We start from the raw sequence: 18422 nt of genomic DNA, 5'->3' as shown, positions 1-18422 counted from the left end.
GATATATAGATATACTGCAGTTGTTTGTTTTGGAAGAATTCGATATCAAAACACATGCACTACAAAAATGTCAAATTTTTATATCGTTGCCGACCACTAACTAAATATAAAAAAAAAAAAAAAATCTCAAGCTGTAGTTGTCGTGATTTGCAACTGACCACAGCGACAATGGGGGTACTAGGAAAAGAGTTTCATGTCTGTTAATACATTTTATTATTTTCTACATTGGGTCTAATGTTAAAGTATTCGGCTTTAACTGATAACTGGGAAAAAACACCCCCGAAGACAGATTTAAAAAATTTCTTTTTTTTTTTTTTTTTTTTTTAAAAAACAAATAAACTTGAGGAAAGTTTCTTTCTGCGATATTGAATGCAGTTAAGGAAAGCCACACTACCAGCACAAGTGGTACTCCCGTGTAAAAAAACAAAACACACTTGGATTTGGAATTGTTTTTTCAGATTGGTTTAGAGTAGAGTAACTTTGTGTTTGGTACAATTTAGACTTCTAAATAAATACTACTGTAAATGTATTAATTTTCATGTTTTGCTATGGTATAGTATAATTCTGTAAAATCCATGTTTAACTGTGGGTGGCTATTTTTTTTGAAGAACATTCCACACAGCTTTTCTGTGACCCTCTGCTGTAAATTAAAACAAACTGAATGTTTGGTTTTAACACGCCATTTAAAAAAACAAAACAAATAAAAAAAACACCTCACTTTGGTAAACAGTTTCTAGTATTATTTCTGTCGATTTACTATGCTATCATTGGCCTATACAATGCATACAGCACTTTAAAATGTCTCAAGTTGTTTGTGTAGTTCTTGCATTAGAAACAGTTTTGGTTGATTTTCATATTAAATCTTCCTGTCAGAATTATACTTTGCAGTACTGCGTGTCATTCTTTCAAACTTTGTGATAACCTATCGTGTTACATTAGCCTATGTGTGAATACACAAAATGTTAATTTATTTATTTTTTGAAGGCACATACAGTAATATTAACCATAAATCAGATCTTCATGTTGTACATACAGTATTATGAAGTAATACACAACTTTCAGGGCAACAAGTTGCCAGTATTTCTGGAGTGAAATTGGTCTTTTGGGTGTGATTTTTCAAATATTTTGGCCACAAATATTTCTGGATTTACAGTAAATGTCAATCATGCCCTACTCTACATAAAGAAAACTGCTTTCAGAAGGCAAAAACAAATAGTGTACAGTGCATCCAGATTTCTACATTGCCTGAATCTTAAATGTGGAAAGCCTCACTTCAAGATTTGCATATGTATTAGTAAAAGGTACATGCAATTTACACTTATTTGATGCGTTTGAGTGGTGTTTATTTTGAATAACCAATTTATTCAAAACACAGAACAAAACAAGCCTATGTATAATGGTATGTGCAATGCAGTACACTATTGAGCTTATTTGTCAATAAAAAGCACACGTGTGCAATAATGGTATGTCCAGTTCCCTTGGCTACACATATGCAATTTTAACTTTACTTTCGGTTTTACCAAAATCCGATTGTTCAAAAGAAGGATCATAACTGACTTACATCCCTAGTTCAAATTATTATTGTCCAGTCAACCAAAATGTCATTAACAGAGTTCATGTTGGAATGAGACGAGACAGATGGTATAAATCACAACAAGCCGTGCGGTTTCCTTGATATATACCACGCAGGAGCAGCAGCTGCAATGGAGACTGAAGCCGGATATTGAGTTAAGTTTGTAAACTAGTTATATGCGGGGCACACATTCTAGTAAGTTTTCAGGCTTTTGGATCTCAAAACATGTTGTTAGTTGTCGGACACCCTCACGTCCAAGTCAAGCCAGATTAAGTTGACGAACGAACCACCAATCCGACCGCGGTGTCAGGGGACAGTACCTCAGTTCCCCGCAGATGTTTAAAATCCAGGCCAGTAATTAGGCGGGTCATGTCTGGCCTTGTCGTTACCTGCTTTTCGAAGAGTTTTCCTGACTGACATGAATACATTACTGCTGGTTTTAAACTCGCTGTCAGCAGAGATGTTAAAACTTTTACTGTTAAAATATGTGTTTAGTCCAGCTCAGCGTTATAAAACTGGAGACAAAATACTGGTCCTTAGTTTAACTTCTTGCACTGGCATAATTCCCTTGTTGGATATATTTCCTAAAATGAATGTCCATATTTTTTTCTTTAAGTACATTAACCATACCATGCTGTAGTTTTCTTCTCTTCAAGTTTTGTATGTGATATATATATATATATATATATATATATATATAACTATATATATATATATATATATATATATATATATATACATACACACACACACACACACACACACACACACACTACCGGTCAAAAGTTTTAGAACACCCCCAGTTTAAGCAGTTCAAGTCCAGTAAATAACCTGAAATGGTACAAAAAGGTAAGCGTTAAACTGCCAGGGGTTAAAAAAAAAGTTTAGGTTTCCAAAATCTGAAAAATAATGCACATTTCAGAGCTATACAAAAAGGCCTTTTTCAGAGAACAAGTAATGGGTTAACAACTTACAGCTGTTTTGCAGCAATGGAAGTAAATCAAGCCTTGAAAGTTGATGCTAAAAATTCCTACAGGTGTCCCAACTTTTGTTGATTAAATACAAACCCTCTGTCTGTATAAAAGCAGTGTTGGAACAGACTGTTACTACACCCCTCTTAAGCATTATTTGGACAGTACTGTACTGCCGGAAGTAGTATATTGCTATCATAATGGTGAGAAAAAGGCAATTAACAAAGGAAGACAGACCATTATAACCCTTAAAAGTGTAGGTCTTTCCTTTAGAGCAGTGGCTCCCAAACTGTGGTACACGTACCCCCAGGGGTACGCCAGAGATCTCTGGGGGGTACATGGAAGAAATTGTGTAATGGTGGATTATGTTTTTCTTTTTTTTCATTTTCTTAATAGGCTTCTACGATGAAGCTTCTAAACTCTGTCGGGATTTGCTAAATGAGGTAGTTCATTTAATTCAAGATGCACCAATGAGAACACAGAGACGTACAGGACGTGCAGAGCCCTCTCACCGCCAATCGTCGTACAGCGCGGTTTCAGTTGCCCAACCACAGTCGAATCTAGTAACTGATTTGAGAACAAAGTTGGTTCCTCGGTGTGTGACACCAACTGTCAAACATAGAGGAGGAACTGCGATGGTCTGGGGCTCTCTTGCTGGATCCAGAGTCGGCGACTTGCACAGAGCGAGTGGCACCCTGAACCAAAACTGCCACCACAGCATTTTGCAGCGCCATGCAATACCCTCTGGTATACGCCTAGTTGGTCATCCTACAGCAAGATAATGACCCAAAACATACCTCCAGGCTATGTCAGAACTACCTTAGAAGAAAAGAACAAGACGGTAGGCTTCAAATCATGGAATGGCCAGCAGTCTCCAGACTTAACCCCATCGAGCTGGTCTGGGATGAACTGGACAGAAGGGTGAAAGCAAAGCAACCTACAAGTACAACACATTTGTGGGAACTTCTGCAACAGTGTTGGGAAGAACTTTCCAAACAATATTTGATATTTCGCAAAAGGTGGCTACTTTAACAAAATTTAATCTAAATTTTGACTCAAACAAAGCAACTGCATGATTTCTTTTTTTTATCTCCAATTGTTTATTTGTTTTATGCTTTAATTTCAGAGCACATTGAGACATTAAACTGTCTAAATTTCAATAGAAACTGGAAAAATTGAGTTGCTCTAAAACTTTTGACCGGTAGTGTGTGTAATATATATATATATATATATATATATATATATATATATATATATATATATATATATATATATATATATATATATATATATATATATATATATACATACACACACACACACATACACACATACATACATACATATACATACATACACACACACGGTGGCTTGCAAAAGTATTCAGACCCCTGACCAATTCTCTCACATTACCGAATTACAAAGGGTACATTGAAATTTCATTCTGTTTGATATTTTATTTTTAAACATTGAAACTCAGAATCAATTATTGTAAGGTGACATTGGTTTTATGTTGGGAAATATTTAAGAAAAATAAAAAACTGAAATATCTTGCTTGCATAACACTATGTAACACAATTTTTGTTCCTGGGTAGTAAGTGTTATTTCTTAATTGCTTATGCCTCAAAAGTATAGAAAATGGCTATTATTCCCCACAAACTTTGCTTTTGTGACCAGGACAGTGATATTTCAAAATATCACTATTTCCAATGGGAAGACAGGCAAATGTGTGTCTTTTCGTTCACAGTCAGAAAAAAACATATGAATCCAAATTAACATGTATTTATACTAAAGCAATGCAAAAATGACTACAAAAGATTTAGAAGCGAGTAGTTTTTCGAGATTTACGATTATACTGTAAATACAGTATAATCGCAAATTTCGAAAAACTACTCACTTCTGTGAATGTGTGGCGCAAACCTCACACTGCCCATGTCTCAAGACACACCATCCCTACAGTGAAGTAAGGTGGTAGCAGCATCATGCTGTGGGGATGCTTCCCATCAGCAGGGACTGGGTACAATTGAAAAAAGAACAGATGGAGCAAAATACAGGAAAATACTAAGAGAATCTGCCTCAGTCCGCTAAAAAACTAAAGCTCGGGAGGAAATTCACCTTTCAGCAGGACAATGATCCCAAGCACAAGGCCAGAGCAACATTGGAGTGGCTCAAGAACAAAAAGGTGAATGTCCTACAGTGGCCCAGTCAAAGTCCTGATCTCAATCCCACTGAGAATCTGTGGCACTATTTGAAAATTGCGGTCCACAAGCATCGTCCAACCAACCTGAACAACCTGGAGCAAATCTGCCAAGAATGGGCCAAAAATCACTCCGACACTGTGTGCAAAGCTAGTACATACTTACCCCAAAAGACTTAAAGCTATTATTGCAGCGAAAGGTGGCTCTACCAAATATTAATGTGTGGGGGTTGAATACTTATGCAAGCAAGATATTTCAGTTTTATATATAAAACCAATGTCACCTTACAATAATTGATTTTGAGTTTAAGTGTTTCAAAACAAAATATCGAACAGAACAAAACTTCAGTGTACCATTTGTAATTCAGTAATATGAGAGAATTGGTCAGGGGTCTGAATACTTTTGCAAGCCACTGTGTGTGTGTGTGATGTATATATATATATAAATTTAATATTATATATATATATAGATATATAATATATATATATAATATATATATAGATATAATATATATAGATATATATATATAATATATATATATAAATATATATATATATAAAAAACAGTTACACCTTATTGGATCGAGTGTTCAAAGACAGGATGATCAACACATTGGGTGTTCCAGTCAACAGGATGTGCTACTGCTATGTCTGTTTTGAAAGCCCACACCCTATTCAAAACTTCAGAAGGCCTTTCACCATCATATGTTTACAACCTTATTTAATTCTACCATAACCAGACAGTGCCCACTTCTGAATTTCCTCAATGCCTTGAGTGAGCTCTCTGAATGACTCACTGCATCATTGCCTTCAGGACTCCCCTCCCTAGAGGGACACTGCTCCTCAGAACCCTCCTGCGAATCCTCAGTAGCCATGGCCTCAATCGAGACAGTTATTCCAGCACTTTCATCCTGAGGAGGGAGAGAAATATTTACCAAAAATCAGAATCAGGTTTATGAAAATTCACAGCCTAAAAAAAAAAAAAAAAGCAGGACAGGTTAACAATAAGAACCTACAATATTCATAATTAAAAGTAAGAAGGGCTTGGTTATAGGCACTGTCTATACTGTGACATGCCCGTGGCTCCCTTCTCCCCCAGTTATTCCACTCCACTTGCATTTCTGTTATAAGTCAGAACTCAAATCTCCAACTACAGGTTATAAAAAGAGGAACACCGTACTGTTCAAACATCCTAGATTGCTGCTCTGCAAAAAAAAAAAAAAAAAAAAAAAAAAAAAAAACATTTAAAATGTACAGCGTGTTTTTTCACTACTGAAAGGAAAATAACATACAAAGAGTTATGTAAACATTCTCACCTGAAGCTCTGCAATAATCTGCTGGAGATTGCGAATCACCTCCACATTCTCCTTCAGCTCCTGGTCTTCCAGTGTCTCTACTACCCTCTGTAGGTCTACCTTGCAACTGCAACAAACACAGAAAAAATAAATAAATAAATAATGAAAAGGAAGTTGCAGTGATGTCCAGACACAGTGCGGACAGAGGGGCAGATCAGGGTTACAAGGAAGCCACACTCACGCTGCATGTTGACTGAGCTCCTCCAGTTTACTTAGTAGCTTTTCATTGGTCTGTTCAGTCTACAGCAAGGAGAAGAGGCAGAGTGAGCTCTGGGTAACACCACGCGTTACAGCAAAGCAAGGTGGACTGCACAGTAGGGATGGAAATATTTGAGTTAAAACATTTTCCAAGTGTTAAACATTTAAAGTTATTCCGACATGTTTGCCCAGTGAATAATATCCATGTTAGCTCTTTACACAGTAAGAAGGATACTGTGCATTATTAGAGAAGTTAGAATGAGGGTGCAGCGTAGTCTTTAAATGCAGGGGCATTAGAAAACACGTTCACACCCACTTACTGTGGCTGACGGCTGTGTGCTAGGTTCGGCTGCAATGTCTGCTGTCTCTGGTCAGCCAAACAACTGTGGGGTCACTCCCCATTACCGGTGTACCCTTTTGAGATTTCATCCTGCATCATATTGACCAATATTTTGAAAGTCAATATTAAAGGGGTCAATGTACAGCACAAAAGCTCACATCACTATTATAAATGGGCAGTCTCAGACAGCACTAGCACATTTCCTGGGTCTCACCATGATGATCTTCTCAAACATCTGTGCAGTCTGCCCCACTGCCTCATTCAGCTCTCGACTCAGTTTGTTATTCTCATCCTGCAGGCTGCGATTCTTTTCAAGGATTTGCTTCACGTTCCCAGCAGGCTCGTATCTGAAAAGGGGCACAGAACTGTACATCAGCCCTGTTCCAGGAACACACCAGACTGCCTGGGGAGGCGTTCCAACTCCACTGGGGTCATTACGTAGTGTTGTCTATGGACTCTACACATTTCAGATGTTCATGCAGAGTTAAAAACCCAGCACATTTCCAACAACGCAATCAGAGCATTCTTGTAACCTTAAAATACTCCCACTACCTTCCATAAAGTAAAAGCAGCATACATACCCACTCAGCACTGGTGCAACACCTCCACGAGCATGTAGCAACAACACTTGAAGCTCCTGAACCTGCAAGGGGAGTACACACGCACAAATCCATACATAAGCAAAGTGAGAGATGCACTAAACAGGTTTCTTATAAATCAAGCATCAGCACCTCTTTACCATAAACACAAGGTTCCTTTTATAGTAATCTCAATGACAGCTGGTGAAGCACTGGTACAGCACCTTACTCAGACTGAAGGTGTTGCACTTTAGTAACAAAACCCAAGATGTTTGCTCCAATTGGCTAAAATGAAGTTGTATAAATGGTGCAGTATGTTTTGGAGCAGGGCTGCAGAACGTTCGCACCGAAGATAATTTCACCCCTCCACCCCAATAAGGATCGAAAGGCGACAGCCACCACCCACCCTGTGTACTTGCAAATGTGTGACTGCAGTAATACAGCATTGGTTCTAAATTATAAACTTAAATGTTTAAATTCCCACAATCAGCTAACCAAACACCCTGTAACAAAGTGCCCGCCCCTGTGTATATTATCTGTTATGTGTTGCGTGTGGTGTGTTTAAATGTTGGTGTATAGACATTGGTACACAGGATATAAACGGGTCTGTGTAACACGAGTGTTTAAAAATGTATATGTGTATTTAGGCACGAGGATTGCACAGCACTTTACACGCAAGTAAAATGTAGTAATATGTGAGCACGGGGAATTGCACTTTATTAATTCACGTGCTGGGATTCAAGTGAATAATTAATTGGTAATTGAATCCCAGCACAATAGTATATATAGATGCACGTTGTCACATACTGGCGGTTGGGTGTTCGGTGAGCGGAGAACGGGATTGGAGACGGAGGAAATAAGTATAGTAGTAATAATAATAATAATAATAATAATAATAATAATAATAATAATAATAATAACAGAAAGTATCTGCTCACCGTGTTTGTCAGTGTCTGTCCGTGCACCGTTTTGTTAAGTTTAGTCTGTTTTTGTTTGTCTATTTATTTTGGCGTAGAGTGCCGTGTCCTGTGTTTTCGTGTTTGTTTAAACCTTTTATTTTGTAATAAACCGGCGCCAACAGGCGTCTTCATCATTTCATTTCACATCATCGTCTTTGTATATTTCATTCCTTCCTGGTTCTGACGCCGCCCACTTTGGCCGTCTTTGTGACACGTGGTGTCCTGCGTGGGATTTAACAGCGCCTCCAAGCGTCAGACCAGGAGAGGTTTTTTTTGTGTGGAAGAAAAAAAAAAAAAAAAAAAAAGGGGCGTCTTTGGATTACAAAAAAAAAAAAAAAGAAAGAAGAAATGGGGAGAAGCAGGAAAGAGGATAAAGAGGTGAGGGACAGGGAGGAGGAGTGCCGCCTAAGGGCCAGACATCCCCGGCGATGTAACCAGTCCTTGCCGGGGTGCCTCCTCTGCAACCAGGACCATCTCTTTGCCAATTGTCCCTTCCGCTGCCCCTACCAGGAGGGAGAGGAGGAACTGCCACAGAAGAGAAAGGCAGAGGACCCACCACTGTCTCCAGAGCCGCACCAGTCTCCTGCAAGCGAGGGAGAGCCACACCAGGAGACTACACGCCGCTCCCACCTCCATGGGCAGGAGCAGAGCAGCAGGAGCTGCCTCTGCCTCCGCCACCTCCAGCCGCAGAGCAGCAGGAGCTGCCTCTGCCTCCGCCACCTCCACCGGCAGGCGCAGAGCAGCAGGAGCTGCCTCTGCCTCCGCCACCTCCACCGGCAGGAGCAGAGCAGCAGGAGCTGCCTCTGCCTCCTCCACCAGCAGAGGGTGAATGCCTGCTGGGTCCCCGTCCACCAGCAGAGGGTGAATGCCTGCTGGGTCCCTGTCCACCAGCAGAGGGTGAATGCCTGCTGGGTCCCTGTCCACCAGCAGAGGGTGAATGCCTGCTGGGTCCCTGTCCACCAGCAGAGGGTGAATGCCTGCTGGTATCACTTCCCCCACCAGCAGAGGGTGAATGCCTGCTGGTATCACTTCCCCCACCATCACGAGGAGAGGAGCTGGAGCTTCCTCTGCCTCCACCTCCATCAGGGGGAGAGGAGCAGGAGCTGCCTCTCCCTGCACCAGAAGGACCAGGACTAGATGCTGGCGGTCCTCAGCAGCCCTTGCATAGGCTGCTGAGGGAAGCACGGGGAAGAACCTCCCGGCTGCAGTGGCCGAAAAGAGGGCCAACACCCGCACCCCAGCTTGTCCTGACTGCCAGCCTCGCTTCGCCCAAGGATGCCAGCCTCGCTTCGCCCAAGGATGCCTCTGTATCGCCTGGGGTTGCCCGCCGCTCTGCATCGCCTGGGGTTGCCCGCCGCTCCGCATTGCCTGGGGTTGCCCGCCGCTCCGCATCACAGCCGGAAGTACTGTGGCCGGAACCCCACGAAGGGGAGCTGCCGGCCACGAAGAAGGGGGAGGAGGTCTGGAGACCGCCAACCCCAGCAGCAGTTTCACTGCCGGAGAAGGGGGAGGAGGTCTGGAGACCTGCTCCCTCTGCAGTTTCTTCCCTGCAGGAAGAACGGTGGTTGAAGCCCCACCAAGGGGAGCTGCCGGCGCCGAAGAAGGGGGAAGGTCAGGAGACCACACCCCAAGCAGCCTTTCCGCTGCTAGGACTACCCTGGCAGGAGAATGCTACCCTGCTGACAGCATTACGACCTGTGGGCCCCTGGAAGCCTCTGGTCCTGGCCAAGGACTTTGGGCGGGACTTTTGGGCTTTTAAGGGGGGAGGTGGCCATTGAGGCCATGTGTGCTTTGCACAGGAGGGGGTATATGTAACAAAGTGCCCGCCCCTGTGTAAAATAAGTTGTATCTGTTATGTGTTATGTTTTGGAGCAGGGCTGCAGAACGTTGGTGTCCACCCCAATTCGAAAGGCGACAGCCACCAATGTTGGTGTATAGACATTGGTACAAGTGCCCGCCCCTGGATATAAACGGGTCTGTAGTCAACACAGGATATAAACGGGTCTGTGTAAAAATGTAAAATATATGTGTATTTAGGCACGAGGATTGCACAGCACTTCACGTGCAAGTAAAATGTAGTAATATGTGAGCACGGGGAATTGCACTTTATTAATTCACGTGCTGGGATTCAAGTGAATAATTAATTGGTAATTGAATCCCAGCACAATAGTATATATAGATGCACGTTGTCACATACTGGCGGTTGGGTGTTCGGTGAGCGGAGAACGGGATTGGAGACGGAGGAAATAAGTATAGTAGTAATAATAATAATAATAATAATAATAATAATAATAATAATAATAATAATAGAAAGTATCTGCTCACCGTGTTTGTCAGTGTCTGTCCGTGCACCGTTTTGTTAAGTTTAGTCTGTTTTTGTTTGTCTATTTATTTTGGCGTAGAGTGCCGTGTCCTGTGTTTTCGTGTTTGTTTAAACCTTTTATTTTGTAATAAACCGGCGCCAACAGGCGTCTTCATCATTTCATTTCACATCATCGTCTTTGTATATTTCATTCCTTCCTGGTTCTGACGCCGCCCACTTGGCCGTCTTTGTGACACACCCCCATCTAGTGTCCAGAAGGTTTGTAGTCTATGCACAAATATTTCAAAATATTCTGCTACCCTGGTTCAGAGTTACGTATAAAAAGGGCCAAGCATCAATTGACCTAAATTCAGTGATTCTAACCGATAGCTCAGTGGACAGGGCTCCTACCTGCTGTTGGAGGCGCTGCATCTCGGCAGCACGTGGGTCCACGTTGATGATGGGCTTGTTTTTAATCCTCCTCGCTCTGTCTGCATAGCGCAGCGAGTTGATGGTCTCCTCCATATTGGAGTCAGCTGGGCTCACACATGCGATCATCAGAGTATGGCTGTTACCTCCCAAAGAGTCTATGGAATTTTAAAACACACTCAAGTTCAAAACCCACCTAACAAAGCCCAGTGAATATGAGTTGTATAACACACTGGAACGGATACAGATGAATTTCATTAACAAATCTAGTAAGCAAAGCTTGATCTGGTTACTATAAGTAATCTGGTGTGCATATAAGGTGAAGCTAAGGTATTCTGGCTACTCAAACGCTGAAGTAGCTTCACAAGACCCTTACAATTAACTTTAAAAATCACAGAATTAATAATCATAGACAGGAACTGCTATTAAAACATAAATGATGCATTTTATTTGGTTCAATGCAGAGGATGACACCTGTACACAGGATAAGATGTACTGGATTTATTGGGAAATCCATAGCGGATTAGCTTCCCCCACTATGATTGTGACCTTTCAAAATTGTTTAAGATTGTTCTGATGCACAAACATCAGTTCCTTACAATTTAGGAAAAAAGTGCTACCTCCAAACACAAATCAACATATTACACATTCAGAAAGGCAATGCCAATATGCTTTTCTCCCCCAGTTGCAAGTCACTTACCCTGTAGAAGTCGGGTGAGCTTGGAGTCTCTGTAGGGCACATGGCTTCCCTTCTTATTCTCATCACCAAGGGCGCTGATAACATTCCCCAGTGACAGCAATCCCTTGTTAATATTGATCCCTGAACAGAGAATGATTATTGAATAGCTTACCCTGTGGATGATTAACATAACAACCTTCCCCCTCCCTTCCTGTTAGCAGACCCTACCTTCCTTCAGACGGTCTCCTTCTGCTTTGGTTTTCTTTTGCCTCTCTGATCCAGCCAAATCCACCAAATGTAGCTTTGAGCGGAATAGAACATTTCTAGAGTACAAAACATATATAAATGCAAGCAGCAAAAATCACAGCTACGAGGTGCCTGCAAAAAGTGATCAAGAACACAAATTTTATAAAGTTAGTTATTCTACAAAAAACATTAGCCCAGCATCTAAACGTGGCTATGCAGAGTACAGGGGAATTGGGCAATATAAAGCTAGAGGTCAGAGTGAAATTCTATAGTAAGACACGTGACAAAGCTAAAGAATGGCTTGAAACCAGTAATACAAATGTAATCCAATTATTTTCTTTCCAATTCAACAGTTCTTTATGCCTCTTAAAACATTTCTTCCTAATTGATACTTGTTCGAGATTCAATTGATTGTTCACTTGACAACTGGATTTGGTTTTTGCTCTTTTGTTACGCTTACTTCAAAGCAGTTCAAATGTTTGTACCTCACTTATAGACAGTATTTATTATAAGTGAAGACAGTCGTGAGGACTGTTAGATATAGAACATGAAAGTGGGATTAGAAAAAAAAAGAAGAAAAAAGTGAACCAAGAACAAAGAGTAAAGTAATTGATAGTTTTGTCAAACCTAAAATAGGTGAAGACCTAAATATCATTGCCAGCGATGGGTTTTCAGGAAGGATTTACAGAAACGCAAGTAGCTTATTTGAACAATGTATTTCTTGCTGTTTAAATGATGAATGAAAAACTACATCTGCCAGAATGCCATATCTATCCAAGAACACTGACTGACAGGCAATCAGTTAAACAAAAACACCGGTCTGCAATTTAGCAAGCCAGGCAGATATATAAAAAGAAAAAAAGGACAGGTTTCAAAGACAACAGCTGTGTAACAGTAAGGATCCGTCTATAAATCTGAAAAACATGTACGTTAAAACAAAGAACAGTAAATCTGCAAATAATTTATTTAAAGTCAGTTAGCCAGATAGGTCTGACAGTTAAGTTTAGTTACCGCACCACTGGAAAAGGGACACCACAGAACAAAGTCAAACAGGTACTGTCACATTTAAACCTTTGTTGTCGAGAGTGCTTGATCTACCAAAGACATGTTCATTTAAAGTTATACTGTAAATAAAAAGCTGTCACAATTAGTAATTCTCTATTTTTACATGATCTTCATATACAATCATATTGCTTTTAGCGAATATGAAATGCTCAAAAGCCCTTTTTTCTGAGTTGCGTCTGAAATGTAAAATTCAAGAAATAAAATGGTATTCACTGTTGAATTGTTCAGACTGGTTTCGCTGACGAATCAAGTTCTGTGGCTTCGTTAATATATCTGCCCCACACTACTCTTCAAAGCCACTGTTGGAAGATCTTTAGAATTAAATTTAAAAAAAAAAAATCAAATGGTGACAAACAGTGACAAAGTAAAAAATGTCTTGTCACAGCATATTTGAAACTGGGAAGATGAGGGCAGTGTGTGGGTGTAGGAGACTGCCCTACTTGTATGTGGTTCCATATGTTACTTTTGTCATGATACATTATCAGCAAAATGCACTGTTGATAATGGGGTAGCAAAAGCTGAATAACCCTCCCTCCCCCTCCTCTTACTTGTCATGCTTCTTCCTCTGCTCAACAGTGATGGTGAAAATAGCATGAGAGCGGGAGGACGCAGAGTTCATGGCAGTGGAGCCAACTGTGCGCACAGCATTGCCCTGCTCCAGGCAGCCCACCATCTGCACAGCACTGCAGACTTCCTTCTCAGTCAGGCCCACAATCTGAGGAGCAGGAAGCACAATGCCTTACAAGTTCATTGCATCACAGGGACTTGCAGAGATGCAAGAATATTTTCATCCCCTTCATACAGCATTCTGAATAGATGTTAGGGAACCAGAGTACAATTTGCCTTCAAAATACCACTGTTTCAGAGGCTGCATTTGATAATCTTATTTTGATGTGTTTCTCAATTATTGAGCAGGCCATTAGTTGCTCTAAATTTACACCTTAGAAAGCTCCTGATTTCTGTTTTCTACAACTCTAACACCTTGTTTCTATCAGTCACTGTGATTGAATTGAACTCAACCTCATTCCTGTCTGTGGCCTGAGTTGGACTACTATCGCTTCAATCAGCAGGGAAGAATTAATCTGCTCCTGGACATTTACGTATTGTCTTTTAAAATGTAGAACTTTATTACACGATTTCAGAATGCTATTCTTCGTGTTCAAAAAGAAAATTGTCCTGAAGTGTAAGACGCTTTAGTATTTTATGGCAGTCAGTGTACATCTTTACAAATATCTGTAGACAGGGAAACCCTAGTCATACAATTCACAGTCCAAACAATGAAACTTATTTAAAAAAGCATGCTTGTACAAAATGACACACCCGAGCAGTTAAATAAAGCTATCGGAAACCTATACTTATCCATTTTTATCATATTACTGTTTTTACATGGATTCCCCTTTTCAGAATTCATGCCACAGTACTCACTTTAATTCCTTCCTTGGGATCCTCCCGGATGTTCAAAGTTGGTTTGTCCTTGTCAACAAACAGCAGATCCAGAATCTCTTCATTGTAGACCTGGAATTCCAAATGAAACAAACAGGTTAACAGGACAAGAGGACATCCAAAACTGAAGTTACCAAAATCCACAGATGTATGCAGTCATCGTCCTCACCTCCAGGTAGGAGACACTGAAGGTGAACTGAAAGTCATTCCTATTATCCTTCTCCTGAAAGAGTCTCTTTATGACCCTAGGGATTACCCCGACTGCGAGGTCATTCTCCTGGGATGAGTTGTACGCCCCTCCCATTGAGAAGGTCTTCCCTGAGCCAGTCTGTCCATAAGCCAGTACTGTCGCATTGTACCCTGCAGAAAACAAACAACAACCTTATCTTGTTAACATGCACTCAGCAACAGTAAAACTAGGACAGCATAATGAAGACAGAAGCTGAATACTACACAGTGCATTGCATGTGCACAGAATCTGCATTTCAACACTACTTTAGCCAGCGCACTTTGCTTCACACTATCACCAGCTGTGATTGTATCACATGCCTTGCAGCTTGGTTAGGTTTCTCTGTTCACTGAGCAAGCGGCAGCAGAAGATAATGTAAAAATAGAGAATTACTAATTGTGACAGCTTTTATTTACAGTATAGCAATGGGCAAGACTTATTGATAAGCAACTTCCAATTCCTCATATGTACAGGTTTCTAATTAATGGAAAGGTTTGAGCAATACTGCTGGTGGAAACTAGTGCCAAACAAAAACACATTTAAGCATCCATCCAATAACAGCAACATAGGGTAGAGAAAACCGCTTAGAAACCCAAAACTGACACCACTTGGAATATGGTAACTAGCTCTAGATTTAGGAGAGAGAGCCTCTGTTTGATGGTAGCTCACTAGTTCGCAATCTGTTAGAATCATGGACGGCTGCATCGTCGGTACCTTCAAATAGACCTGTCAACATCGGGGCAACAGCAGTGGTGAACACCTCTTCCTGCTCTGTGTTGGGGTCATACACAAAATCAAATGTGAATGGCTTGTCCTTGCCAACAATCACCTGTAAAGGAAGATATGTAAAAGGTGTAAAATACTGACTGGAAGAGCAAGATTTACAGTCACTTGCCTTCATCTCTCAAAGGATGATCTACAGTGACCTTTACAGATATTATTACTGTACACTATTCCTCAACAAGGAAAGGCAGCCCTTCCATTCACACTGTCCAATACATGCTTGACTGTATGTTAGAGGTGAGACGATTCATCGTGTAGCGATGCATCGCGATACTTTACAACAAGATACACCTTTGTGTATCATGACAAGCTTGAAATGAGTTACTAATATGCCACATTTATCTACATTTTATCTCTACTTGATCCTAGACATATCCCATTGTGCAAGGAGCTGGCCAGACGCTTTCAGAATTTAAGCATGAGTAGAAGAAAGAATGTTTTTTCTGTATTTTTTTATGCTATATATTTGAATCCTTTTGCAAGAGCATTTTATTTCAAATAAATACATAGCTTTTTTTTTTTTTTTTTCCTTACCAGTTTTAATGTACAGCTCTTCTTTTAATGTTTTCTTATAATCCGGTGTAAATGATTCTCAAAAACAAGGAAAGCGTCATTCGTGAGGGAGGATAGGCTATAAGACTTGAGCTGTATTTGACCACTTTTTTGCAGAAAAAAATGTGTTTCCTGTAAAGCTATTTATAAGATGACAAAACATATCACATTTTTACATTTCTTACGAGTTATTTTTTATTTGTTCACCTTTCAGTGCGCCCAAATATTTGGTTTAATGACCCTTAACTTGAATGTGTTATTCCTGATAAATTACTTATTTAATACTAATTCTCATTAAATTAAATTATTTCTAACATTTAAAAACAGCATAGTATATAATAGTATACAAAACAATTCTATACTCAACCTTAATTTGAAAAAAAAAAAGATTGGTGATAAAATGTTTAGTATAATAATATAATAATAATAATAATAATAATAATAACTATTGAGTTAGTTAAATATGATGCAATCAAATGCTGATGTACATTAAAAACATATCACAACTTAGTGCTGAAAGACTATTTTTCTAAAAGGAACACATGAACAAACTTTTCACTTTAATAGTTCTCAAACACATTGCTTAGTATTTTTCCTCTCTTAGAAATGTCATAAGGAGATCCCAGGAACGCTAGCTGACATACTGCTTTGTCTTTAAACTCAAACAAGTACTATACTACTTAGTGGTAAATACATACAATTGATTTTCAACTGAATCTGTCTATATATCTGAAATATTTTTAAGCAGAGATGAGTTTGGTGATACGAATCTTACCCTAAGCTTGGTGTATAGCGACACGAATCTTATCGTGAGCTTGGTGTATCGTCTCACCCCTGCTGTATATTTTATACGATTTCTGCTAACTTTAGATCCAAGTTTCTTCATTTCTAGAAGAATAAGATTTTGACCTTAAATATCAAGCACTCACTTTGGTCTAATGCTGTGACCAAAATATATGAGTAACTGATTTTTGAGCAACCAGGCCCCTTTTAAATAAATTATTCTGCCTCTGAGCTGCACATTTAGCAGGGGCAGACTGCTCAAATTCCTGGTCATTTAAATAATAACCCTTCAAGAGTGAATTGGGCATTGTTTGACGGGCAGTGCAAATCAGGGCTCGCAAAATCGCTAGACCGAAGTTCCGAGACAACTAAAAAAATGCCAGATCGTGTTTTTTTTTGGCTGCTTGCCCGACTCGCAATGTGATTTTTTTATAACGTTCAGTAGTTTCTCAACCGAGATTCCGCTCACAGATCATCCCGGCAAAACACATTTCGATGGATCAATGTTTTTCACTGGTAATGCTTGAGTGATTTCCGGGGTGTTGTACACATTGCTTATGACCAAATGCCGTGAGGTCTAGTCAGCGCACTGGTATATATCACTTGACTGTCTGCTCCAGGGAAGCGAAGGTTAAAATGGACACTACCACAGCCAAAATACATACTTTTATATTGAAGGCGATGTTTTTTTTAAAACTAAGTTACAGACTGGAATAACAAACTACAGTACTCTGCTCACTAAAATTCACATTTTGTTATCTTCTTGTTACCTTTATTAAATCATTAACGTTATTTCCCCAACCCAGGAAAAAACTAAACCAAAAAAAATCGAATACGATAGTTATCACCCACTCAGATTTAGCACCAAGCATGTTAACATCGTTTTTTTCATTTATTTTATGTAATTAATAAAATGTACTGGTAAATTTTAAAATTATGGTGCTTGCTTGTAACTTACAGTACTGAGTACAGCAACAGCCTCGGGTCCAAACCATCAGCCCAGTATAAATATACTATTTACATCCTCGCTATGTGGCCTTCATTGTACTTTTAAATACCGATTTAAAAAAAAAAAAAAAGAAAAACTGCAGCTGATGTTGGCTTGTAAGCTCTATGCAGCCGGCACGACAAAGCAACATGGATTTATTTATTATTATCAAACCACAAATGCCACAAATAGGTACTGTACTTGTAATTCTACTTTTATTCACACTCATTGCTATTATTATTGCAATTAGTGACAAATACTGTAATAAATAAAATCAAAGAGTAAAACAATACGAATTAATTTAGCGAATGCCTTTATCCAAGGTGATTTCTTTAACTTACTCCAGCAGCTTATATTGTTTGTTTTGGATTGTCCTTTTACTGTAGCCAACAAAAGGCTTTGGACCCAAACAGGGTTGTTATAGCGAGGGTTTACTGTATTTAGTATTTGACTTATATGCTTAATAAACAACACTTGCACAAATATATAATGCGTGCACATTTGTTATTACATTTTTGTTATTTTTCACCTCCCAGTGTTCAGCATTTAACAGAGGGTATAAATAAGTTTGGATCAGAATCCAATATCTTCCTTTACTAAAAAGAGACATACTGCAAGTATAGTTGTGCCAAAATTGTCTGGTTTTAGTATCCAATTGGTACCATTATACCATCCTATTTTGGCACAAGTATACTTGCAGTATACATCTTAGTATATTCTTTTTGTAAATAATGCAATGTAGTTCTTAAATA

General features: G+C 39.6%; 1 protein-coding gene across 3 annotated transcripts in view; it reads right to left on the bottom strand.

Annotated features, from left to right (window-relative positions):
- LOC121295238 (chromosome-associated kinesin KIF4-like) overlaps positions 1–18422 on the bottom strand; it is a 47993-nt gene that overhangs the window by 26637 nt on the left and 2934 nt on the right. For all 3 annotated transcript variants that reach the window (XM_041219675.1, XM_041219676.1, XM_041219677.1), the window contains exons 3-14: positions 15279–15393; positions 14505–14695; positions 14318–14407; positions 13441–13607; positions 11810–11904; positions 11603–11722; positions 10885–11060; positions 7216–7277; positions 6849–6981; positions 6278–6336; positions 6058–6163; positions 5539–5652 (exon numbers count right to left, since the gene is read on the bottom strand). In XM_041219675.1, the coding sequence (XP_041075609.1) occupies positions 5539–5652; positions 6058–6163; positions 6278–6336; positions 6849–6981; positions 7216–7277; positions 10885–11060; positions 11603–11722; positions 11810–11904; positions 13441–13607; positions 14318–14407; positions 14505–14695; positions 15279–15393 (1428 nt within the window). The remainder of the gene's footprint in view (positions 1–5538; positions 5653–6057; positions 6164–6277; positions 6337–6848; positions 6982–7215; positions 7278–10884; positions 11061–11602; positions 11723–11809; positions 11905–13440; positions 13608–14317; positions 14408–14504; positions 14696–15278; positions 15394–18422) is intronic.

The sequence above is a fragment of the Polyodon spathula genome, chromosome 20, assembly GCF_017654505.1.
Source record: "Polyodon spathula isolate WHYD16114869_AA chromosome 20, ASM1765450v1, whole genome shotgun sequence".
In the NCBI taxonomy this organism is placed as follows: domain Eukaryota; kingdom Metazoa; phylum Chordata; class Actinopteri; order Acipenseriformes; family Polyodontidae; genus Polyodon; species Polyodon spathula.
This window is presented reverse-complemented; position numbering and strand designations above follow the sequence as displayed.